The 26,066-nt window shown below is 35.7% G+C and overlaps 1 protein-coding gene across 4 annotated transcripts in view; it reads right to left on the bottom strand.

Moving 5' to 3' along the window:
* The window catches only part of ptprt (protein tyrosine phosphatase receptor type T), a 313,011-nt gene that overhangs the window by 84,981 nt on the left and 201,964 nt on the right, over positions 1-26,066 (bottom strand). For all 4 annotated transcript variants that reach the window (XM_039612110.1, XM_039612109.1, XM_039612108.1 and 1 more), the window contains exon 16: positions 10,968-11,103. In XM_039612110.1, the coding sequence (XP_039468044.1) occupies positions 10,968-11,103 (136 nt within the window). The remainder of the gene's footprint in view (positions 1-10,967; positions 11,104-26,066) is intronic.

Raw genomic sequence — 26,066 nt, forward strand, 5'->3', positions numbered from 1 at the left:
TCCATTCCACTTTACAGAGGAGCACACCTTACACAACTACTGCAGACTGCTTCAATCCGTCAATCTATCTGATATGCCATCTTAATTACTTACATAATATGAATTTTCTAAATGATGACAAAATACTTACTATAGCTTTTCATGTGACAGAGAAGTTACTGGCCGTTAGTAGTGCTGATATACATGTGGAAAGCGAAATGTTATTAACTGTATTAAGTTTTTACAGGCTTGATGTTTTTAATAAATGACTTCTATACTTTATACTCCTTCACTTTTTCATCCAGCCCCTTTTTTTCTTCTCATTCTGTCCGTTTTATTTTTCTATTCTTCTCCTTCTACTCCTGTTTTTCATCGTCTGATAATAATGTGAATGATAAAATAAAAAAATAATAAGACAAAAAAAGACTAACAAGAGAAGCATAGAGACTCTACAGTACTTCCTACCCCTCCCCCCCAAAAAACATATTTCTAACACTAATAACACATTTATAAAATGACATGGTTGGATAAAATGGGTTAGCTAGCCAGATATAATAACAGTTACCAGCCTGGAGGGGCTACTTTGCTATATTTAAGGGCAGTAAAAAAGTATAGAACATATAGCAAAGGCAGCAGAGATGGAATGAAAATTCATTTGTAATCAACAGAAGAGTTATTTTTGAGTTCTGGGTGCACACAGCAACACTATTGTAAGGGAACGAGGTGAGGCAAAAATAATGTTTAACTCAATGCTTACACATATTTTTACATGAAGACAGAATAACTTCTGCCACAGCCTTTGAAAGCAAATGTAGTTTGTTTTAAACCAGCGCTTCATAGCTTTGTTGTGGAAACATTAGTGCAACTGAGACAAATGTTGATGAAACTGGTATTACATTAAACCACAAATCAATATCTATATTGATACTATATTGATTGTGTAAATCTATATTGATTGTGTACATACTTACGCTATTGTGTACTCCACACACATGGAGAGATGCCAAACTGCCTTTCACTGTTCTTGTAACAGTGACAATAAAAAAGCTATTCTATTCTATTCTATTCCTAATTCTAATGTCAATCCCCAAACAAAGAATTGCCCTTAAGCAGAGCTTTGCAAAAATGTGGAAGTCTATGGACTTGCAAAAAGGTCCTCACTTTTCCAAATGTCCTCACTCAAATGGCCATAAACAAATACTGGTCCTCATCAAGATAGCTGAACAAGTGACTATGTGCACATATATACACACAGTCACACCCATAACCCTCTTTAAGAGCTCTGCTGACATTGTCCTTACGATATTAATAAAATGCAGAGCACTGGGAGCCCAGCTGTAAAAGTCACAGTCGTTAAAACTGGTCATAAATATTAATATAGCGTAGAAAAAACACTCAACCAAGTTATTCAGGGTACCGTGTTCGAGACTGATTGAATGGGGGGGAGAGAGAATGAGAATAGACCAGGTTGGATGAGAAATAGGGAAAAAACTGAACTTTTTGTTAACAAGTTACACCTAAGGTCTCCGTGTGTAGCAGGAAAAGCATGTTAGTTAAACCTTTTAATACACGACTATGAGAGTAAATTTCGTGTTTGAAGGACAAAGTTAAGGAACACAGGGTATCAATGAAAGTGAAATCTCTTTAGAGTGCTCACCTCTATAGCCAAGTTAATTTGAGGTTTGACAGAACACCACTTACTTGACATGTACGGAAGGAGGACGCTACGATGGAATACGCATATGGACACACAGCAACACTGAGACATAGTGAAAAAAATGACAAGAGAAAAGTACTTACATATGTATGCATAAATGTCAAAGTAAATAAGTTGACAAATGAGAGGTGGAAAAGGAAGCCTTTTAAAGACTGCATCTCCACACTGAAGTTCTGTAGTTTTTATCTATAGATTTGATCATTATTGCTTTGGTTGTATAAAACAGTATGAGACCACACAAACAAAAAAAAATACTGCTAATATCACCCACACTCGAAAACTAAACCGAAATTCTTTCTGTGCAATGCTATGCCAACTGCGATTTGATTATCGAGAAATGCAATTAACTGTTTCATATGGCAGTAGAATACACACACAGTATTTGCATGGCCTATGTTTAACCTCGTCTATTAGATTATGTGTTTTCAGCTTTTAGGCTAGTCGACTACTCTGATTTTTTTTCTCTTATTTAAACAACTAGTAAATTAGCCACCCAGAATATCCGTGGTGATCACACAGTATGAGTTTGTACATTTGTGTGAGTGTGTAAATGGCTTGCCATCACCAATTTTAAATGTGCTGTAAGTGGACCATCAAGCATTTATCTCAGCAAGCTGCAGAGTCCATTATTCAACCATGTGTCACATCTGCAGAATAGGGGTTAAGTCCAGCTCTGTTGTGAGTGCATGTGTGTGTAACTGTGTCTGTGTTAACACCTCCAATTTATCTACGGATACGTCCAAGTTTAGCATGGAAGAACTCGGTACTTTCAAATTTGTGTGCTTCTTAATGTTTGTCTGCGTGTTTGTGAACATCTTCTAGTTTAGAGACCGAGATTCAGTCCACCAATGTATTGCATGTGTGTACGCACATGCATACATGGGCACAAACACACACACACACACACACACACACACACACACACACACACACGCACACACACACACCACTTGGCTTCACAAGAGCCTGCCATTTGCAGTGGATTCAGCCTGAGTCCATTCCCTTGGCTGACACCAGTTTCTAATCGTCTCATTCCTCTTGTTATAGATGAGATCCCCAGGGTGTAGTATACAATCTAGAAAGAAGATGTGTCCTTTTGTTGTCTCAAAGTTGAGAGTCAACATTTATTTTGTGTTTTTTTTTACCAAAAAACTGTTGATCTTGGCATTCTCACAATTTTCTAAAGGAATTAATACAAAAGCTCTTTTCCTCACACAAATTCATATAGCACTTTATCTATCTCACATCCACACCTAAAGCCAAATCGGACATACCGCTTAACTTAATATGTATGTTTTTGAAACCAGAAAACATGGGGAAAAAACCTGTACAGCTATGCATAAAGGTCAAGCAAACGCCCCAGAAAGGAGATTTCAAATCAAAGAACTCTTTGCTGTAGGTCAACAAGATTAATTAATTTCAGATTTTTTTAAATAAAAAAATGAACTGCTGCTCTTTGCGGCAATGATTACAACTACTAAATCAGGATTATGATTAATCTAAGAGTTTCAAGAAAATAAACCAACAGTTTTGGCAAAGTTCCTACTTTCTCTGAGCGACTGTGCACCATCCACAAGGACTGTCACAACCTTTAACATCTAGCACTGCATCAATGTCAATAAACTTCCTAAAATTATAAGATTTGGGTCGGCTTTAAATATATGAAGAAGAACTATGTTATAGAATTCCAAGTTCAAGCCGCTGGCAATTTAATCTTTATCTGCTACTACTTGTCTTTGGCCCAAAAAATTTTTTTAGTAATTGTAGCACTGCACTAAATATAACCAAAGTTGTCTCATCAATAGTTTAATTTTATGTTATATGTATATAGGGTTATCCATATATAACCTTAAGATGCAGTAAGGGGATTTATTTGAGAAAAAGATAACTACCATGACAGTAACAGAATGGATTGTTTTTGAGCCCAGAACAGTGTAGGTGGAGATATTTGTGAAGCATCGCATTTCATTCGGCAAGACATACCACAAATCCTAATCACCCACCTATGTTTTTGTTGAAGCCAAAAACATAATTTCTCTCCTAAAGTTTCATTAATTATTTAACTTTTTCAGCTAATTTTAGGGCCGGCTGGCTTGATTCCTGCATAACTGCATTATTCCTAGATATAATTAATTACACCAACCTGCTATCAATGTAGAAAGCACCATAATGTGGAACATATATTTCTTTCTCTGTCTGAAATTCTGTTGATGGAAAATTAACTGCAGATATCTTGCAAATAACAAAACAATTAACAATGTTTATCAAAATCAGTTTGTCAAAGCAAATGACTGATAGAGTGTTGGGCAGATAAATCTCATGACAGTGGAAATGATAAGTATACTTTGATGCATTGAACGTCCTCAGAAATTATAATAGTTTTAGATGTGCACTTTTGACAGGACAATAAAATACCAAAAAGCACAGATGGTGTGCAACAATGTGTAAATGTGCACATGAAATAAATTAAAGAATTGACAAAGTGACAAAATATTTTAGAAAGTTTTCCAAAAGCATCTTAGATTAACTGAACTTTTCTTCCTAGCTAATAGTAACAGCCAAAGCAGCCATTAAAAAATTCCATTCACACTTCAGTTTGCTACTAAAACTTTGCTAAAACTTATTCCCCAAGTTAGACTTTCAGTCAGCAAGGAAGAGAAATAAGTATACAGACTAATGATACTAATACAGGTAGGGTGTAAGACAACTGCCTAAATGACTTCTAATGTCTAACGATGGAACTTGCAAAGTAACATTAAAATCTAAATTTCATCTGTTTAGTGGCATAGATCAGGCAGTAAAAAGGCAATCAGAGGCGCTTTAAGTCTCAGTGGTAAAATTGCTGAGAGGAAATTGCATACCACAGTGATTAAAATATTAGGCGTTACATTTTCATTGTCTGAAAGAAAACAAATATGTAACCCCTAAATGCCTTTACATGTTGCTTAGGCCAGAACAGATTTATAAACAAAGGTGATTACACACTGTCTGCACAGTTATTATATTGAAAGCTACACAGCATGTATCCCAAGCTTTTTTGTTTGTTTGTTTGTTTTTCCCCAAAATGTACATCTGATTTCTAGGTTATCCCAATTCAAGGTGAAAGATGGATAACTGGAAAGTCTTTCAAGAAATATATGGAGGAACGTTCAATTATACCATTAATGACAATTTTTTGTAGGTGTTATAGCTAATGAGTTTGTCAAATATGAGAAGAATATTTCTCTGCAATTTAATATTCAGTGACAGTGACAAGATGTATTTGGAAACTACTAAATGCTGAGGTGAAAATCACATTGAAGAACAGTGCGGAGTGGATGTGGTCATGTCTAGAAGCAAACATACAATACCCCACGCTCAGAGTTCTCCATGTGTGAATCTCTCTATCGGAGCAAGGGCAAGGCAGGTACAGGACGGGACAGGAAGGGGTGGAGCCAAAGACAGGAAGCAGGAAGATAGAGAGAAACATAAAAGGGCGTGAGACTTAATTCAAAGAGGACGTGTTGAGAAAGACATCTGTTTGTTTGTTTTTTTAAACCAAATGAAACCAAAATTCAGAACTAACATAATAGGGCTGGCGCTCTTTGAAGCACCTTATTTGTGTTGTATATATGGTCCAATAGGAGCCAAATAATGTGAACTGTCTCTAGCTTATATTCCTGTGACTCACCGTATTTTTTTATTAAGTATCTACCAAATATTATTAAATTGTTAATATTGTACATTGCATAGTGACAAGCTAAGTCACATTAACTCTTTCAGAAGATAAATTTTGTGATATTATGAGAAGAGAGAAGTTTATTGAGTATATGACGCATAGTATAGGAATTTTATTTTTGCTAAGATCTAGTTTAACCATTTGCTTTTTGGACCATTTTGGACCATCATCACCATTGGTGAAAATCTAAAATGTCAAACTTCACTGAATAGATTTCTATATACATTTCTTATATCCACCCATGGTAAAAAAGTCACTTTTCAAATCAAAGTTGAGGATCAGAGCCCAAATTTCATGATCCTTTTTTTTTATTAATTCCTCTATGAGAAAGTAAAAAGTTCCAGCCTGCAGATGTGATTCTTCAAATGGTTTGGTTGCAATTAATCTCGAGAACTTTTCAAGACCCCTACATTTCGGCAGATAAGTACTGCACTGCTTGCCATTTAGAAAGTTGTGCAGTAAACCCAGACTAGGTTCATGATCTCTCTCAAGCGTGAGTCACCACAACACTAAGAGTGTGAGCCAATAACTTCATCAAGGCAAATGTGAATAAGGTTGCAGTTGCAATACATTGTTGTTAAGCATAAGGTATGGCTCCGATACAAACCTAGAACAAATAAAAACTTCTGTCTGAAAGCAGTGCAGTTTTCAGTCTACACCATTTAAATTTCAAGGTCGTGTCCCTGTGAACTCTGTACCAATTCTTGTGTACCTGCTACTTTTACACTCCTTAACCTTCTGGGAAGTTCTATCCTTCCCGCTGAAATTATGTGTTTGGTCATCAAAGACTTGTTTGTCAAATTGACACAGGTTTTATGTTTAAGTGTGTCAGTGGTACCATGAACACTCTCCATGCATTTTTAACATTCACAGGATTCAACCATCATTGGGCTGTACATTGTGATTTTATTATTGTTTTTACATCTTGAAGTGTACCATTGTGCTAGAACACTAACATCATAACAATTCACGGCATTGCTTCAGCCCTATTAAAGTGGATTCAGATAACCTTGTATTTTTAAGTACCAAAAAGGTATTAGCCTTTTTTTAAGGGGAAATAAAAAACTCTGTAAGGACACTTCATAGACTTTGTAAAAAGATCTGTATTTAACATAAACTTGATCAAAACAATTGTTTGTAGCTGTTGTTTTGGTGCTTTTTTTGAGCTAACAAAACAAATGATTATCATTATCAACGTCATCACAATCACAGGAAAATCGTGCAATACTGGTATTTTGCATTCAGATATATAGAAGCAACAGTATATACAGATATAGGCACAATAAAGGTTTGCAAAAGTTTCCACAATGTACAGACTAATAGAACACTAAACTTAATTACTTATGATAATGTAGAAGTGAGTAGTAAGGTTATTTTGTGTAGATACCCCATCAAACACCTATTGTGTGTCATTCTTTGTAATTTTGCTGTTTGGGTAGTGGGTGTGTAATCCCCAGCAAATATGAGGATTCTATAAAAACATCTCATCTCTATGATTTCAGATTTTCTTTCTGTGTGATGGATGCATAAACAAAGTTCCAGTGGTAGATTTTTGAGACAAACAGACAGAAACAATTGCATAACTGACTTTAACTTTGAGTTTGTGCACTTCTACATATGTCTATAGTATTTACTTAAAGTTATACACAGTGGTAAAACCATGAAACAGACAAGGCTTAATAACTTCAGTAAATTTGCTTGTTTGTCTGACTAAACTCACTTCTGTGTTCATTTTTTTTAGGTGTTTATATAATTAGTTTTTATTTAGAAAGAGAATTTAATTCACACCTCCTTTTAAAGTTGTTGTGGGCTGAAAGGCGTATGAAAGCTTCAGATAAAATCCAATCACAAAAGGCAGTTATTAAGCCAGAATTTGAAATAGCTTGGATAAAAGGAAAAAAGGGGTGAAATAAGTTTAACATATTTTCCATCAATTTGCAGTTCCAAAGATGTCACCTTTCCTCAATTACTTGGTTTAGGTCTGCTTCTCTGGCATCACAAACAGAAATCAGCCGGCGTACAGGGAGCTTCTGGAACATTAATTATTCATCGATTCTCCTCTTAACCTTTTTATGAAAAGTGTGTCTTCTGGTGCTGGTTCTTTGAGCCCTCAGGGCTACCTGGCTGTAGAAACACTGAATCCCCATTAAGCCTTCAGCCTTGTTCAGTGTTATTCACTTTCACATACATTATCAGCAACATGTCCTGGCTTTCTTCAGAAAATAAAGTCCATTTGGAACACATGTAAAAGTGGTCTAAAAGATTAATTGGACAGCTATGCGCGTACTTCCCAACAAAGTTTTGGTGCAGAGTAATTTATGAGGTTTAAAAGGCATGTAAAACACTTTCAGTTTAAAAAAATCTGCCACTGGGACTGGCTGAAGTATGCAGTGTAAAATATAGATGATCCCAGATATATGGTAAAACCGTCACTGTCTGAATCCATTCAGCTGGACTCGTATTATCAATTGTTTTTCGTTCTTGTGTCTCCATGACTCCCCACTATGTCTTGGTACAATTTAATAATTTCCCCTTTTCTCACATTTTTCCTATGCTGATATGTACTCCATGATTTCTTTTGACATATATGTGGCCTTTAATTCTGACTGATGGCCTCGGTCAGCTCTGGTTCATGAGAAGCATCCCAACTGCTTCTTCTTTTCTCTATTTTTTTCCTCTAAAGTGTCATTGCTTTTTTTGCCTATATCTACTGTAGCAATGTTTGCCCTCTAAGTGGCTTTTTATGTATATTATGCCCCCCTAGTCTGGTTAGCATCTGATTAGCATATCCACTTGACCCCAGGGTTAACCAGTGCTGCCTGGTTTTCAATTACCATATTCCTTCCAATCTTATACATTTGTCCCTTCCTTCTGTCCCTCTCATCCTTTCCCACTTTTATTTTGTTTAACTTCTATATTCCCTATTTGTACCTTCTTCTGATTTCTCCACCTTTAGCTTTTTTGTTACATAATGTATTTTCCTCCTTTGGCTCTATTGGATTTTTTATCCTCTTATTTGGTATATTTTCTGTTAGCCTGGGTTAGCCTCTAATTAGCATTTCAAACTGACCCAGTGCCCTGCCTGACTTTATATTTTTGCCTGAGTACTCTTTTGCTTGCTTAAAATGGTTACAATGTTATATTCGACTAGCAATAAGGTATCTGCCAGTTTTCCGTCAGGGCATTTTTATCTGTTCATCAAGCTTTATGTTTTCATTTGTGGTTATGACTAAATCCATGTGGCCACGTGTTTCTAAGAAGAAAAAGGCATTTAATTGCACTTCAATAATGTGGTTTTATACTAAAACATAAGTGCTACATCAAATGCATGCCCTACATGACAGGAAGGAAGCAGGCTTATGGTAAAAATTTATCAAATAAACAAAACAAGAGGGGAAAAATTCAACAGCTGTTCAACAGTAACAGGTTATGAACAGTTCTTTAATTTAGCAAGTGCAAGTTGAGAACATCCTTGTTGCATTCAGACAATATTTTGTCCTTTTTTCTCTCTCTCTGTGGAACAGTATGATTTTACATGACATTTTGCTTGATTCAGGCTTTGTGCTAACTAATGTTTTTAGTCTAAGGGGCTTAGAAAGAAAGCATCTGGACTTCTTTAAGTTTCGCTGAAGATGCTTCACCTCTCATCCGAGAAGCTTCTTCAGTTCTAAGCACAATTGGTGGAGAGTCCCAGATTTTAAGCCCTATGGGAGTGTCCCCCCAAGAGGGTCATGGACCCCCTATTGATCCTCTACCTAATCACACGAGCCAAAGTGTGAAAACGGGTGTGGGTCACTATCAGCCAAGGTTTCAGGTGAAGTCATTTTGAGACCATGCCCCACCCTATCATGTGACTTACTGAGATCAAATGACCCTAGATGTGAGTGAGCACTGAGGCATCTGGGAAGGGATCTCAAAACTGGATTATAGATGGCAGACAGCTGGTGTTGTAAGACAGCCCCTCTGTTCAAAGATGGTCTTCCACGACCCTCTTAGGAACATTCCCAATAGGGCTTAAAAATCTGGGACTCTCCACCGATTGCTTTTAGAACTGAAGAAGCTAGAGGTTAAACGTCTTCAAGAAAGTCAAAGAAGTCCAGGCCCTTTTAATTCCAAGCTCCTTAGACTACTATGACCTGGATGGCTGAGAAGCTTCACAGACAACAAATGATTTTAGTTTCACACAAGCAAGTAATCTACCTGAGCACCTGACCTTGTTCAGTGCTATGGTATGTCATTTTAGTGGATGTTCGGTCGATATTAAAACACAACTTTTTACTTTAGGAATGGAGACAGTACAGATTTTTAAATCATCAAACAATCTCCAGAAGCTATATATTCCTTCCAAAAACAGTATTAAGTTTTGTAAAAAAAAAAACAAAAAACAAATCTCAGTTTTTAATGTCCAAAACAAAAGGACCACGTGAACATATTGTCTAAATGTATTTCATCACACTCCTGTGCAGCGTTTAGTTTTGAAGTGTATGCAGTTTATAATAAATACTGATGATTACCGATCTCTTAAAGTACTATAGAGTGGTTACTGGAATGCATTTGCAAGTGTGTCATTATTTTCTCATTTGACTGGTAACAGAAAATAACCTTACACTATTTTGCTTGCTTTCTTGCTTTCTTTTCTTGCTGCCAAGTTAATGTATGTTTTAAACCAAAACCAACTTTTTGGGCAAAAAAAAAAGCTGTGACACAAAAATCACAAATGTAAAAGCAATATGAAGGATATGAAGGTTAGAGAGGAATGGGAGAATTGATGGAACAGTATAGAAAACTAGAGAAGGTAATAGAAAGAAAGGCTGGTGATGGTGCAAGCCAGTGTGCACGTAAACAAAGATACAGAAACCTTTTATATCTGCTAAATGGGTTATATAATACAGTTCCTATGAGTTTTAAATATATATATATGTCTCTGGGGAATAGTATAATTTTAATTTGTTTGCCTTTAAGGGTTATAGGATTAAATATGTCACCAGGTTTAATACAAAATTTTGACCTTTTATATTGCCAGAAGAAATGAATATAAATCTGTAGCTTTTTGGAATACATTTTTAACCTGAAATGTTTGTTAAAAATTTTAAATCTTAGACTTTTTTTTTTTTTTGCAAGAAACAAAACCTAAAGAAAAAAACACCCATTGTAAATTCTGATTCAGTTTTATTTCTAAATGTGGTCAAATCTCTTTAACCGAACATTTTCTTGATAGACCATTAGCGTCAAATTAATCTGTCACTCCCTGTACACTTAAACTATCCACCTGTGTATATATGCTAATGAGGACACTTGAAACTTTAAGAATAAAGCCTATGCATTAACCTCGCTTTCTTTTAGTTTACTAATTTGCATTAAAGGTGCATTATTATAAACATAAAACTGCAGTGCTGCTTACTGGTATGAAACAAACTACACACTGCCTTGTCTAAGGGTTGAGATAATGGCACTGAAGTTACAAAAAATGTGTTAATAATGACTCATTGTGAAAATGCTACATTTAATACCTTTAATTTGCTACTCTGTCCTGTTGGTTAGTTCAATACCTACCTGCGTTTGAAGGTGAGAACAACTCCAAGAAGGATGATGATGAACATAAGAATCCCAGCAATCACGCCAGCCATTTTAACTGTGCTGTCCACCTGTTTCTCTGGCTCCATAGCATCAGAGTCCTGCGTTGATGCACCTAAAAACACACATATGCACACACAAACAAACAGGTATGCAGATAGTCACATTGGTAGGGAACCTCAAACATATTGCTTGGCATATACATTCACACAGAAATGCTAATGCGTGGATGGACATATTCATTTGCATACAGCATTGGAAGTTCAATACGGTGAGCAGGTCTTGCAGGCACACACATTCACTCACACCATTGTGGTTTCTTTAAGGTCCCTTGGAGCAATTTCTAAATAACTGCAGATAATAAGTTCACCAGTTTAAGCAACTATATGGAAGAAAAAGTTATTTAGATGTGCCACTACTTTGCTAAGGTGCAGAAAAAGACACAGCTGTCTTGGAAATTAGTTAGGATGTTCAGAAACAACACAGGAACCAAGGTTCAAACCAGCCATGGAAAACTGCTCAAATGTCACGACCCACAGTGAAGCTAGTCACTGTGTTGGATGCACTGAGAGACTGTTGACCAAGAAAGAAGCCCCTGTTCCAAAATTGAGACATTCAAGCTCAAAGGAAATTTGTAGCCCACACAAACAAGCCAATTGTCTTCTGGAGAAAGGTTTTTTGTCAGATAAGATTGCACTGTTTGCAATAATGAAAGAGGTATTTTTAGAGGCTTTCAAACCTAATAACACTTTACCAGTTGTCATGCAAGGTGGTGGTAGCATTAAGCTCTTGAGTGGTTTTGCTGCTAATGGTACCAGGACATTATACATAGTGGATGGAATTCTGGAGGGGGAGGATTGCAATCCAAATAAAATCAGACTTGTGCACCTAGTTCTTGTTATTATAAGTCATTAAAGATGCATGCTGTGCAATCATTCCACCCTGGAATAAAGAACATTTCAAAGCAATAATTAAAAGCCCCAAATTAACATGACATTTATCCTCATGATGAGTGTATGTAAACTTCTGACCACTACTAGATATATTGAAGCGTAAATATAGATATATCTATATGTATACATAGACATCTTTATTGATGGGCCCATATATGTATATATTAAATGTGTACACAGTCATACATATGCTCAAAGACAAAACATATATATGTTGGCAATGAAGGAATACTGGAAACACTGTTTCCCAAGGTGAAGATAAATTCTTAGCACTGCATCCACATAAAAAGAAGCAAGTATAAGCCATAAAATCATGGTAAAAAAAAAAAAAGCCAAAATGTAATAGGCATTGGATGAAATGTGATCATTTTTGTTCAAAAATGAAAATTTAAAGGAGAAATTTGAAATTTAGCATTATTTGACAATATAAGACAAGAATTTTTAATGACAAGGAACTCAAACTAAAAATGTGTTCATTTTAAGTATGTCATTTTAAAAGCAAATGTGTTCCTTTCACAAATGTGTATATTTCATTTTAGAACAAAATGATTAGACATACTTTGAGACATACACTGTTAAAAGGCTTTGTGTTCTTAAAAATGGAAAATTACAGCTTGTTAAATAAACATAAACAATGGCATACAACGATACACAGTGCAATGAAGATGACAAACACTGAATGAAAAAAGCATTTCATTGGCAAAAAAAGGTAGTGCTTCATTAACTGCTAATAATCAATAACTAATTACTCACAAATTTACTAACCATTTTGAGTGTTTGACACAGTCGCTTTCAAATGTAATGCAGTTTTAAATTTATTGTTTGCCTCTTGCAGGTAAATATATAAAGCCAAAAAATAAAGGAAAATATAGATGAAGAATAGTGGAATAACGTTTTAAAGAAAATTGTTTTTCTTAAACCATTACTGACTTCATTTCAAAAAATAAAAACAGCCAAAGGACCAAAATGTGTAAGTCAGTAAAAGACATCCAGGTTCATGATCCAGAAATGCACATAGAAAACAGTACAGACTGGATTTGCATCACTTTGAGTTACGTAAGGATTAAATAATTTGGCAAACAGGTGAACAAACGGGGAAACTTGGGGAAGGTGGATAAAATTTTGTGTATATTGTCCATTTTACTAAACAAGAAAACATATTCAAATATATAAAGCACTTCTCTCATTGTGTGAAGCCAAATAAAATATATATTTATAATAAAAGAATGGTATGCATTTTGAGTTATAGCTTAACCATAGTTTCCATTAATGATAACACCAGTGAATCTGATCAACACTGATGTCACAGAAGGTCACAGAGAGGCCAATGACGTGTGTTAAAGGCATATAAAGAAAATTTCTTCTGATGTTTCATTCTTATATATAAAATTCATATCTAGAATTTATTTTGTAAAATGTTTTCAAATACCGTTTGTGCTGAACCAGAGAAATATCTAAAAAAAACCCCAAAAAAACAGCGTAGTGTTTTTGGTCTGTCCTTTAAGACATGACACAAATGCATTGTCATTGTCAGTGTTTTTCACAACTGGTAACTGGTTATAGTCAAAGATAAGTTCCTATGATATTTTGTATAGAAACCAAAAGGTAACTGTCAATAACTTTCAACAGATTGGTTGGTTGGTAATTTTTATTTCAACATGTGAACAATATACAGGTACATTTAGAAAAGAAAATAAGAGAGAGAGAAAAAAAAATATATATATATATACACTATACAAAATACATACAAAAACACCCCCAAAGAACATTCTGATTAATTTACATGTTGAAAGGGAGTGGGAAGAAGTAAACACTTATTTAATCCCACCCCGTTGCCATAAATTATCAGTTAATATTTAGTCAGCTTCCTTACTGATATAATTTGTAATAGAAATAGTGAACAGATTTCTGATCTACTTTATGCTATAATGTTACATCATGAATTTTTTTTTTTTTTTTTTTTTTAATTGTTATTTATTTTTGTATTTTTTTTTTAAATTTTTTTATTTTTTTAAATAGAGACATTCACTTAATTTCAATATTTTCCTTTTCTTTATAGTTCGAGAAGATCATATTTTTATAACTCTTTTGAACTGTTTTATGTTTGGACATTGCTTTAATTCCATATTCAGACTGTTCCATAGTTTCACCCCATGAACAGAAACACAAAAGCTTTTTCTTGTAGTACGTACCTTCCCTGTTTTGAAGTTACAAAACCCCTTAAATTATAGCTTCCTTCTTTCAAAAAAAAACATACTCTGAATATTACCTGGCAGTTCTTTTTTTTTTGCTTTGAATAGAATTTGTGCTGTTTGGAATTTCACTAGATCATCCATTTTCAATATTTCAGACTGCAAAAATAGTGAGTTTGTATGTTCCTATAACCTGCATTGTGGATGATTCGAATTGCTTTTTTGAAGAGTAAAAGTGAATGTAATGTGGTTTTATAGTTATTGCCCCAGACCTCTGCACAATAGCTTAAGTATGGTGAAACCAGTGAACAGTAGAGAATATGAAGTGATGTTCTGTCGAATACCTGCTTTGCCTTGTTTAGTATTGCAATGCTACGTGATACTTTGGAATGAATATATCTTACATGAGCTCTCCAGTTAAGTTTTTCATCTATTATTACCCCCAGAAATTTATTTTCACTGACTCTTTCAATATCAACACCATTTATTTGAATCTTTGCATTTGTATTTAAACTACTATTTCCAAATAACATAAGTTTAGATTTATTCAAATTTAATGATAATTTGTTTTATCAAGCCAGAACTTCACTTTACTTATTTCATTAGTCATATCCTCCAATAAATTCTGCAGATCATCACCAGAGCAAAAAATGTTTGTATCGTCAGCAAAGAGTACCATTTTAATACTTTGGACACTTTACAGATGTCATTAATGTACAAGTTGAAGAATTTTGGACCCAAAACTGACCCTTGGGGTACACCACAAGCAATGTCCATACATAAGGAACAACCACCATTTAATTTCACAAACTGCTTCCTGTCACCTAAATAACTCTGGACCCAATCTAAAGCTACCCCTCTGACACCATAACGTTCCAGTTTTCTTATTAATATATTATGATCTATAGTGTCAAATGCCTTTGACAAGTCTATGAATAACCCAGCCACATATTGCTTTTTGTCTATGGAATTTGTGATGTATTCTATTGAATCTAATAGTGCCAATGATGTTGATCTGCTTGATCTAAATCCGTACTGACTCTCAGTGAGTAGTTTATGTTTATCTATAAATTTTTCCAGTCGGTTTTTAAACAGTTTTTCAAGAATTTTTGAGAATTGAGGTAATAAAGAGACAGGCCTGTAGTTTGTGAAATGGTGTTTGTTGCCAGATTTGTATAGAGGTATAACTTTTGCTATTTTCATTCTGTCTGGAAATCGACCAGTTTGAAATGATAAATTACAGATGTATGTAAACGGTTTTATAATAGCCTCAATGACTCTTTTAACCACTATCATGTCAATATCATTACAATCCAAAGATTTCTGATTTTTACACTTTTGACAATTTCAAAAACTTCATTTTAAGTCAACGGCTGTAAGAAACATAGAATATGGATTTCTGTCAATCAGTGTATCCGATTTTTCCTGTGCTTTCCCAGGATCAGTGATTGTTCTTGCTAAATTTGGTCCAGCAGTTACAAAGAATTCATTGAGACCATTTGCCACAACATCCATATTGTATTCTTCATGGTCATTACAAATGAAATACTTGGGATAGTTATTTTGTCCAGTCCCACGTTTTATAACATTGTTTAGTATTTCCCATAATCTTTTATTATTATTTCTATTTATATGTAATTGCTTCATATAGTATTCCTTTTTACTATATCTAAGTATATTAGTTAACCTGTTTTTATATCTTTTGTATCTGATTTCAGCATCTTTAGTTCTCGTTCTTAAGAACTCTCTATATAGAGCATTTTTCTTTTTACATGCATTTTGCAGACCTTTTGTTATCCATGGACAGTCCATATATTTATGTTTCCTACTATATTGTTTTATTGGACAGTTGGTATTATACAGTAATGTAAATATTCTAAGGAATTCATTATACGCACTATTAATGTCCTGTTCCTGATATACTTCACCCCAGTTCTCTTTCAATAAATCTTTTTTAAATGCATTCATTCTTTCTTCTGTTCTTACTCGTCTGTACTCTTTTTTACTGTCCATTTCATTGATCTTGTAATTCCTATCATAGATTGTAAAAATTGGAAGATGGTCACTTATGTCGTTAATCAGGAGTCCACTTACAGTCTTATTTTCAATGTCATTTGTAAAAATGTTGTCTATGAGAGTTGCACAATGTGATGTGATCCTGGTAGGTCTAGTAATTTTAGGGAAGAGGTTCATACAGTACATTGTGTTTATAAATTCCTCAGTGGTTATATGTTTATTTGGGTTCAGCAAATCTATATTGAAGTCTCCACAAATGAAAACTTTTTTGTGAGCTATTTCAATAAATGTTTCTTCTATCCAGTCTTTAAATGTCTCAATACTACTACTTGGAGCTCTGTATATACAGCTAATGATTACATTTTTACTTTTTTCTTTACAAATTTCAACTGTAATACATTCTAGTACATTATCAATCACCATCGTCATCTTTTTCACCACATTAAATTTCAAGGCTTTGTCCACATACAAGGCCACTCCTCCTCCTCCTTTGTTTCGCCTAGTTATAAATGTGAATTCATAACCCTCCAGTTCAAAGTCTGTTCCTTTTTCCATATTGATCCAAGTTTCTGATAAGGCAATGACACTAAATGGATGTGAAAACTGGTTAAGATATTCTTTGATATGATTAAAATTAGCATAGAGACTTCTACAGTTAAAGTGGATAATTGATAATTTATTCTCAGTTTTAATCCTCTGATTGTAGTCTTCATTTGTATAGTAGCAGCAATTGTTATTGTTAGATGAGAAGAAGTTGTTGTCTGGATCTATTTCATATTCCAAGTCCTGTGTATTGTGATCTATATAGTTAAATGTTTTCAGTTCCAATTGATCATATTCTGCAACTGTCTGGATGATGCAGCTGTTTCTTCCAGATGTATCTGAGTTCTTCCTTCCAGTGTGTGTCATAAGTGAGTGTGTGGTTGTCTGTTACCTTGTTTGCCGTCCAGACCATGTTGCTCACTGATATTTTTCGAGATCCGCCATGTTTTTAATGGTCAGAACTTTGGCTTCCTCTGGTGATCCGTTTAGTTTAATGAATATTTTACAGTTCGTCGTCCAAGTGCTTTGGATTTTTCCCAGCTTCTTAAGGTGTCGCGCTTTTTTGGCTATTTCAGCGTTGTGTTTGGTTAGATGTTCATTGATAAAGACATTAGATCCTTTTAATTTTCTTCCTTGTTTCAGCAGCGTAATCTTGTGCTTCCGATTTACAAACCTTAATATAATAGCCGGTATGTTGCCGTTCCTCCTGGGAAGAGGGTGGCATGCTTCAACAGAGTTACAGTCCAGGTCAATCCCTTTGGACCGCAGGAAAGCAGCCACCTGGTGTTCTGTGTAGCTAACTTCAAGCTCTCCAGGATCCTCATTGCTGTCAGCGGTCACCGCCCGAGCGTATGACCGGGGTTTAATATGGAGCCCAGTGATGATGACGTCGTTTATCCTGGAGTATTGTTCCAGGTCAGCGACCTTACTTTCCAGGTATGCAATCTTTTTGTCTTTTCGGCGTTTTGGATGCGAAGGAGCTTTACCTCTTCCACAATGTCAATGATATTTTTCTGCTGCAACCTGATAGTGGAAATTTCTTCCATTATGAAGTCAAGAGACTTTTTAATGTCCTCGACTTCCTCAGCTGTCGGTGTCCTCTTCGGCCCCATTTTCTCTGGTTACCCTGGTAGCAGGTTCAATCAGCTGATTCCTCAGTCAGCTGTTAGCCTGGTAACGTGTTGGCTAGCCTGCAATTACCTCGTTAACTCCGTTAGTCCAGTCCGATATCCTGTGTCAAAGTCTTAATCCAAACAGGGTTTTACCAAAGTTCCAACAATTTGAGTCTTTGTTCCAGAAATTGATGGCCAAATTTCAAAAATCCACAGAACACGATCAAAACACAGCTTTCCAAACAAATGGCAAACAGGAAGTTGACGTCCACAAACCTTAATGAAGCAAAGCAACACTGTGCAGAAGAGTGGGCCAAAATTCCTCCACAGTGATGTGAGTGACTGATAAAGTCCTACAGAAAAGGTTCTTCTACTAGCTGCTGAATCATAGTGTGAACAGTTTTTCACAGGACTGCATAAAGTTGAGCATGAGTGTATATTCTGCTTGCTAGAGATAATCGCACTAGACAATTAGCACTTTTCATTCAAGGCTCACATCACGTAAACTCTGTATTAAGGAGCTGGCAGATTGAAGACCTGCACCTCTATTGTTTAGTGTCTACAAACAAACTCTACTGCATCAAAAGCGTCTCAGTGATTTTCCATGATTGAATGTCATAAGCTAAAATCAGACATAAGACAAAGGACTGGTAAAATGTATTACTTAAAAACTGACAGTTCATGAAAAAAATAGACTGGAAAGACAAAGACAAGAATCCCCAAGCTTGTGATCGTGCACATGAATGCCCCTGTCCTCGTGGAGACATATGCCAAACAGATTCTTGTTATAACCTTGATAGACAAAGACAGCCGATTAATAAAGTAATACTGCTGCGTGGGAGTTCAGTTTAATCCCCCGTCTCTCTCATCTTCGCCCCCTCTGCAATAACAACACAAGGTTGGCAATGGAATACACTGAGCTAACGGCTTAAGCACCTAACCTTGGCACACTCAGTAATAGCTGCTGCAGTCCTCAATTGCTGTGGTGAGGAGATGTTCTTTTAAAAACCCCGAATGCCTTCAATGACAACATATTCTCAGTCTTTATAGCTCAATCATTGACAGTCTACCTGTCGTGAAGCTGTATCATCTTTGAAGAAAAAAAAAAAAAGAAGAACGCATCAGTTATTCTCTGACAATTTAGTGCTAAAAACATTTCTTTGTGCAAGTTTAATAAGGGAGGTCATTATTATGTTCTACTTTTTGAACACTTTGAGTTTTCAAAACTTGTACCCCACAGTGGCTGATCTTAAGTGTTTTATGAAGAAAAAAATCAAGGAATTTTGAAGGTCTTATAAATACAACATTTTAAGACTGAATTGTGTTAGATCCAATGTTAGCATGCTAACCCCTAGTACATCATGTGTAATACCGCCCTCTACTTCAGGATCCAACACTGAGTTACACTACTGACGGGGTGGTTTACGCAACAAGCTAATACTGCTGACATAAACACCAGTTATTTAGAAAATTAAAGCATCTTGGGCAAAGAATAACACGCCTTCTTCCAGAGACAATAGTGTCCCCCTAAAAGAAAGACAATTTTTTTATATGCCTTTCTTTTTCTTTTTGCTTCCTCTTAACATTTTTAATCTTATATACTAGATTTTGACCTTTTTTTTCCTAGAGCAACAGAAAAATCTTGAAGGCACAAAATGCAAAGTGTAAAATATGGCTAGAATAAAAATTTTAAAAGACGTGGACCTGTGGTTATTTTTACACTTGTGCACACCCAAGCAATCACTGTAGAGAGGAAAGTGGTTCTGCAAGAAAAGGTGCCTTTATTCAGATATTGGAAAGGTGCTTTTAAGAACTAAGGGACTTTGCAAGGACTTTTTACTTGAAATTGCTTTTAGTAATAATACAATGTAATGACGTTTAAGCTTCTCCAATCTTTTTGAGATTGTTCATTATTTAAGAAGTGTTTGTTATATTCACTATGTTGCATATGGCAATAATAATGAAGACATTAACAACACAATGTTGCAGATTTCAGCACATTCAATGTACTCTTAACGAATGAACTGTGTAATCTTACTTACTACTCTTTTATATCGAATTAACAACATCAGAAAATAGTGTTCATGGTACACTATCGAATAGCTTATAGCCCTGTAAACAGCAAAGGCTTAAGAGTTCAAGGTTCAACTTTTCTATGTCTGTCAAGCACGTTATAGTTACACGAAAGTCTTGAGCGATCATGCAAGAGACGAGTTCACACATTTCCCTGTAGTCTGTGCCCTGGTAATCACCCCACAGGTGTATTAAACCTCAATTTCCCCCCTGAGTGATCCACAATATGTATCACCTGACACATTTCAGTGTGACCCCATTTGTTCACACTTCACCAGCCCATGTGATGATTGGGTTCAACAGTTCATGATGTAACAGGAGAGGACCCCATCTGGTGATGAGTTCAGCTCCATTTAACATTGTGATTGGCCAGTTTGGGAGCCAATCAGGCACACTTAAACAGAGTTCTGACCAAGGCATAGAAGAAGTGATCTAATGTGACTTTGTCCATTACATGAGGGTAAAAGTTGAGATGAAGCAAATTGGAACAGCAAAATAAGACTAATTTCCAACTGGTGCAAATACAATATGGAGCAGACTATGGTCTCATTTATTTTTGTATTGTCAGTTTAAGGTAACAGGTGGCCTGTAAGTACATAAAATAGATGCATCCATCTTGCTTTCTTGCCACAGGTACTGGCAGGTGGTGTAGGTATTATTTTCTTGGCAGATACCAGGTTGCTAAAAAAGAGAGTTGGAACAGTGGAGAGCTTTGTTTCATGTCATAGTGTGTGAATGTTCTCATCTTTTCACAAACTGTAACTTTCTATTAATGAGCATCCTAAAATGTGCACTACCTCAAAAAAGAAAAAGAAAGAAAGAAATCCGGAAATTCTCATATATACTTATGTCTACAATCTAAATATTTACAACATTAAATCACTCATCTGTGGTCTCATAGAGAATGAACTGAATTGAGCCTACATGGTAATGGCCACAGTATTTTTTTGTTATTATTATGTAACGTTAACTCAATAGAAAGACATGGAATATCAGAAAGAAAGATCCAACTGTTCTACCAGTACCTGGATGGCTGTCTCGGTGCCTGAATTCACACCACCTAGTTTTCACAATAATAGGTTGTCAGGACTATACTGTAAGGTTTGGAAAAGGGTTACTGTGGTAACACTAACACAAAGCATAAATACTTTAGATTGTCTATATAGGGTAAATTGATGCAAAAGTGATACATCTTAAAAGCTATTGGAAACAACGAACCTTTTAATTGGAAGAACATTAAATTAGAAAAGAAGAATGAACTGAACATTTTGGTGCACAGTTATCGAAGTACTGGAAAAATATGGTTCAATGTTTTCCTCAACAGAAGCCATGCTAAAATATATAAACGATAGTGTAGAACTAAATATACGCACCTATACTGTCAAATACTGTCACAAATTCCTAAAAATATCTACAGGGTGAGAATTACTTCACAAAAACTCTTAATATAAACTTGAACGAAAATAAATGGTTGGCTCGGGATAAAATATAAAAAATAAAAGGATGTCATGGAATATTTTAATTTATAAAAGTTGACTTCTGTATTAACGCAGAATGGAGTAAAGACAGAAAACATTAAAGGGGACCGCTTCAATGTTTGCCACTGTAATTGTGACAACACTGGGTTGCTGATGATACTGATTACTTCCAAAAGGCATTAATCCCTTGAATATCTTATGTTCCTGAATGCACATAGGCTGTGTAAGTGTGCATGCGTGCAACTGGGTATGATGTTTTTTGAGGGTTTCTTCCCCCCCCCACATTTATACCATTTTTTCCCCCTTTTTTTATTTCCCCTACTTGGAGAACACGATAAAATTATCAGGGAGGAATTACGGGTAAAACCTGAGATATTAAAAACATAATCTCATCCAAATGGAGAGAAGATTGATTCTCCTAGCTTCCAACGCACTCCTGCACCCCTGAATGGCATATTAAATGGTTCTTTTCAGCGTGAATGTGTGTATGTGTGTCAGGTGCAGATCACTGTTTGAAGGTGGGTGTATTTTGTGTGTCTTCACAAATGTACTTTTCTTTCTGTGTTTGAGTGTCATGGATCACTGTGCATGTGCACTGAATTTGACTTACTTGTTCACGTTATAGGATATCGGTTGTCTAACGCATTTAAATGGAAAGTTGAACAGAGTATAATGAGAATTTGCTGCAATATTTTTGTTTGATTAAAAAAAAAAAAAAATTAGGTGATGCAGGGTGTTACAGTATGTAGGCTTTACTGGCGCATGTATACATGCAAAAATATCTTAAATGACCTGAAGGTTTAGTTTTCAGGTACTGTTTTGTCAGCAGCTGCAGGGCTTATCCTCTGTGGATTAGTGTTACCATGGCTGAGTACATTTAACAGGATTACTAATCTGAACTATGCTACCACAGCGCTCCATGTCAGTGTTTGCATGTATACTTTTAAATCTGCCTTTTGCTGCGTTTCTGAACATTTAGGTCCATGTTTGTGTATATGTAACTATATCTGCATATGTAACAAGTTACCTCTGCGTGAATGGATGTACCTGCGTTACTTTGGAAATGTGTCTCTGTCCAGTTTTGTGTATGTATGTACTGAATGTATCTGTGTTCCAATGGTACCTCGGTTAAGATAGCTGTCTCTGTGAACATAAATAACAATGGTAGTGATTGGCCGTCAGCTCTGTCTAACGGACACACACTCACATACGCCAGTTTCCATTAATGTTAAATAAAGCAGGATACTGTTTACTAAATACTTAAGTCACGTTCTGAGTGATTGTATGCATGTGTGTATTTCTGGACTTATGATTTATGACATCTTTATAAGACAGGTCATGTGCTCTATGTACGATTTATTGTGGTTCGGTTTAGACATTCGATTGACAAGTGAAAGGTTGCAAGTTTGATTCCAGCTGTAGACAAGTGTAAAACTGCCAAATCAAACATGCGGTGCAACTTGCTGTGGTGGCCAGCTGAAGTAGCACCACATGTTTGATTTGGCAGAATAGAAGATAATACAACTTCTAATAATAGAAGCCATTAGATCTACTACGGGACCTAACATCTATTCCTTCCCGAACCCAGTGCTGATAGCTCTATGCCAATTTATAGATCCCTCAGTGTATATTTTTTGGGGATAACAATCCTAAAGTGCAGCTCTTATGATCATCAAATTAGTTTCTGGGATAAACAGAAATGTTTTGTTTGAATAGAACGTTCCCTTCCCTCTTGAAGAAATTTATGTCTGCCAAGGTAAAGCCTGAAGTGATTTTCATGTTGAAATCTTACAGGTACAAAGACAAAAAAGCCTTTCAAGAAACTGATCCTTTAAGCTTGTTAAAAGAAAACAAATTAAACTAGAATTTTTTTTTTTAAAAAAGTGATAAATCACGTAACACTAGCTCATTCTCAGTGACTTGCAAAGCAATAAATCAAAAATCCAGAAAAAAACATATTCGATAATTTTTTTTTAATTGATCTACGTGTCACAGAGTGAAATAACTATTTCATCCCCTATGATCCAGTCAGAATTCTGGCTCCAACAGCCTATGTGCCTATGTGTCACACAGATAGCAAATCAGTCAACCTGCTTACTCCTGATCTCAACTCCTTATGTGTATAAATCACACCAATATCTTCCATTCCAACCTCACCTGACCACCATGGGCAAGAACAAAGACATGTTTAATGACATCAGGGGCAAGATTGTAGACATACACAGTTATCAATCTTTTATTTATCCAGGAAAAAATCTGATTAACAATCTAATTTCCAAAAGAGACCTGGCACAAGGCTAGAATGGCCAACAAGACCATCAGCAAGAAGCTTGGTGAGAAGATTGGTCTTGGTGTAACTGTTCGGAAATGGCAGAACTATAAAATGACCATCAGTTGCCCTTGGTCTGGAGCTCTATGGAAGATCTTGCCTCATGGGGTGAGCACTTTTGCAATTCTCAGCATTGCGTATTTTGTTCTCCCTTCCTTTCCACTCTGTTCCTCTCTCTCCTTTTACTGTCTCCCTCCCCGGATGCTGATGACATCTTCCTGAGGTGCCTTCTAAGATTTATGCAGGGGCGGGTGAAAACTCACTGGAGCAGGTGGAAAATTCAAGCCAGAGATAGAAGGGCGGATTTAACATAAGACAACAATTCACAACAATGTCTTTCTGGTGAAGAGGTAAGCAAGTACGCCTGTCTGCATGCACAATGCTACAGTAAGAAGAGGAAAAAATTCTTCAGAGTCAGTCTCTGACTTTTGTCATGTCTCTTTCTCTGTGTTTCATGTTCCTCCTTGCCTTTTTTTTTCTTGACAAAAAAAAAGTCCACTATCCACCCACCCCATTTTTTGTTTCTGTCAGGTCTAAATGCAGTTGAAGCCTGCATGCTCACTGTGCAGCCTGAAAAGCACTTCATCCATTCCTTATGGTATTGTGCCATAAATGTCACATCATCCCAAGATACTTACCTACAAATGCTCCTCATGAGAGTTTTTTTTAAACATTCTGACTCAATGTGTTGCAAATTCAGACAGAAAACTGACTGACGAAGCTGCAACAAGTAAGCGCTTGGCAATGATGGAAAAACAGCAGCAGTTACAAATAAAAGTATGTTTGTTTGTCTGAGGTAGTTGGGTTCAATGACAAGTATAATTCAGACACGACTCCCTCAAAATGTTACTTTTACAGTGTTCTCATGCACACCCATATCACACAAACACATGCACACACATACTCGGATAGCAAGCCACATGTTGCATCAGTATTGCACAGTGTCTGTGTGAGTTACAACACGACTCTGAACACCACCAATTATAATCGACCTCAGGACTAATGGGAATGGGAATTAAAACTGACATATAATACCAATGTGTGAATGACAAGGGGTGGGTTTGATGCTCCTATGAGCTATGGTAGCTGAGAACATGCTGGGCATTCAAACCCTGCCAGTGTAAAAGTCCCACCTATCAATGTATACCTTCTGGTTTATTTTGCCCCCGGTAAGCAAAACGGTATGATTTGGAAATTAATTTCTATTTTACAAAAAAAAAAGAAAAAACAAAAACAACAGTGTTTTGGCTAAGGGCTACAAAAGCTTTTTTCAAATTGCAGGCTGTCTTTTAGTTCTGCATTACTAATATGTGACTTGAATGATGCAATCCACAACCATGGCTAAGAGACATGCATGCACAGAGTAGCAATGGTATTTCTCTGCTTCACGTGGTGGGCTGCATATGAAGTCACTGTCAGTGAATTATTTATTTTATTTATTTAACTGGTTTGTTCTCAGCCATATTACCAGTTTATCACAGTGGCTTCTTATGTATTTGCCACAGCAACTGAACAAATACAGCTTTGAGTGAGAGTTTATTCGTACACATGAAGAGAGACTGCAGAGTATTCTTTCTGTAAGTCGCAAGTAAGTAATTGCAAGTATGTTATATTGTTACTACTTAAAAAAAGGTTTGTGAGTATAAGGATTGTATTAATTGGACAAATTTAACGTTCCATATAGACTCAGCTTTAGTTAAATAAGTTGAGTCGTTTAGCATTTCTCAAGCAGGATAGATTAATAAAGTGTGACTTCTGCCAGCTACGAAGTGGAGTACAAAGAAAGAGAAAAAGCTGCATTTTATGCATCACTTTTTCAATTTAGGATGTCTGGCTAAATGGTCCTCTGAATATGATATTAAATATAATACGTGAATTGCTACATTGTGAAAGTAAGTTCAGTTTTAAAACAAAATGGTTTTTAATGTACCCAGAGATCTTCTGCATTCATATAAATATAATCTGTTTTTATTCAATTGAGAATTTTATTTGTTTATAGTTCCAGACTTGTGCATGATATGCATAATTCTTTCTGCGAGAGCTTGCAAACTGAATTTCCCCCAGGACAATAAGTGTTATGGTATTCTTGTGCAATAAACTCATAGTCTTGACAAATAACTGTGACAGCAGTTTATAATAATGCTTTTTGCTGACTGCTTCCCTGTTGTGTCCACATTGTTAAAGTCAACACTTTGACTGTTGTATCACTCAATGACATTCATATTCTACTGTCACGTCTCTGAATTGGAAAAACAAATACTAAGAGGATTAGAATTGCTATGATTTTGACACAATTTAATAAACAACATTTAGCTGCTGTGTATTTATTACAGATGGATGATTGGATTTCAAAGAACTGTGCTGGTACTATTATTTTTTTTT

Source organism: Oreochromis aureus, linkage group 5, assembly GCF_013358895.1.
Source record: "Oreochromis aureus strain Israel breed Guangdong linkage group 5, ZZ_aureus, whole genome shotgun sequence".
Classification (NCBI taxonomy): Eukaryota; Metazoa; Chordata; class Actinopteri; order Cichliformes; family Cichlidae; genus Oreochromis; species Oreochromis aureus.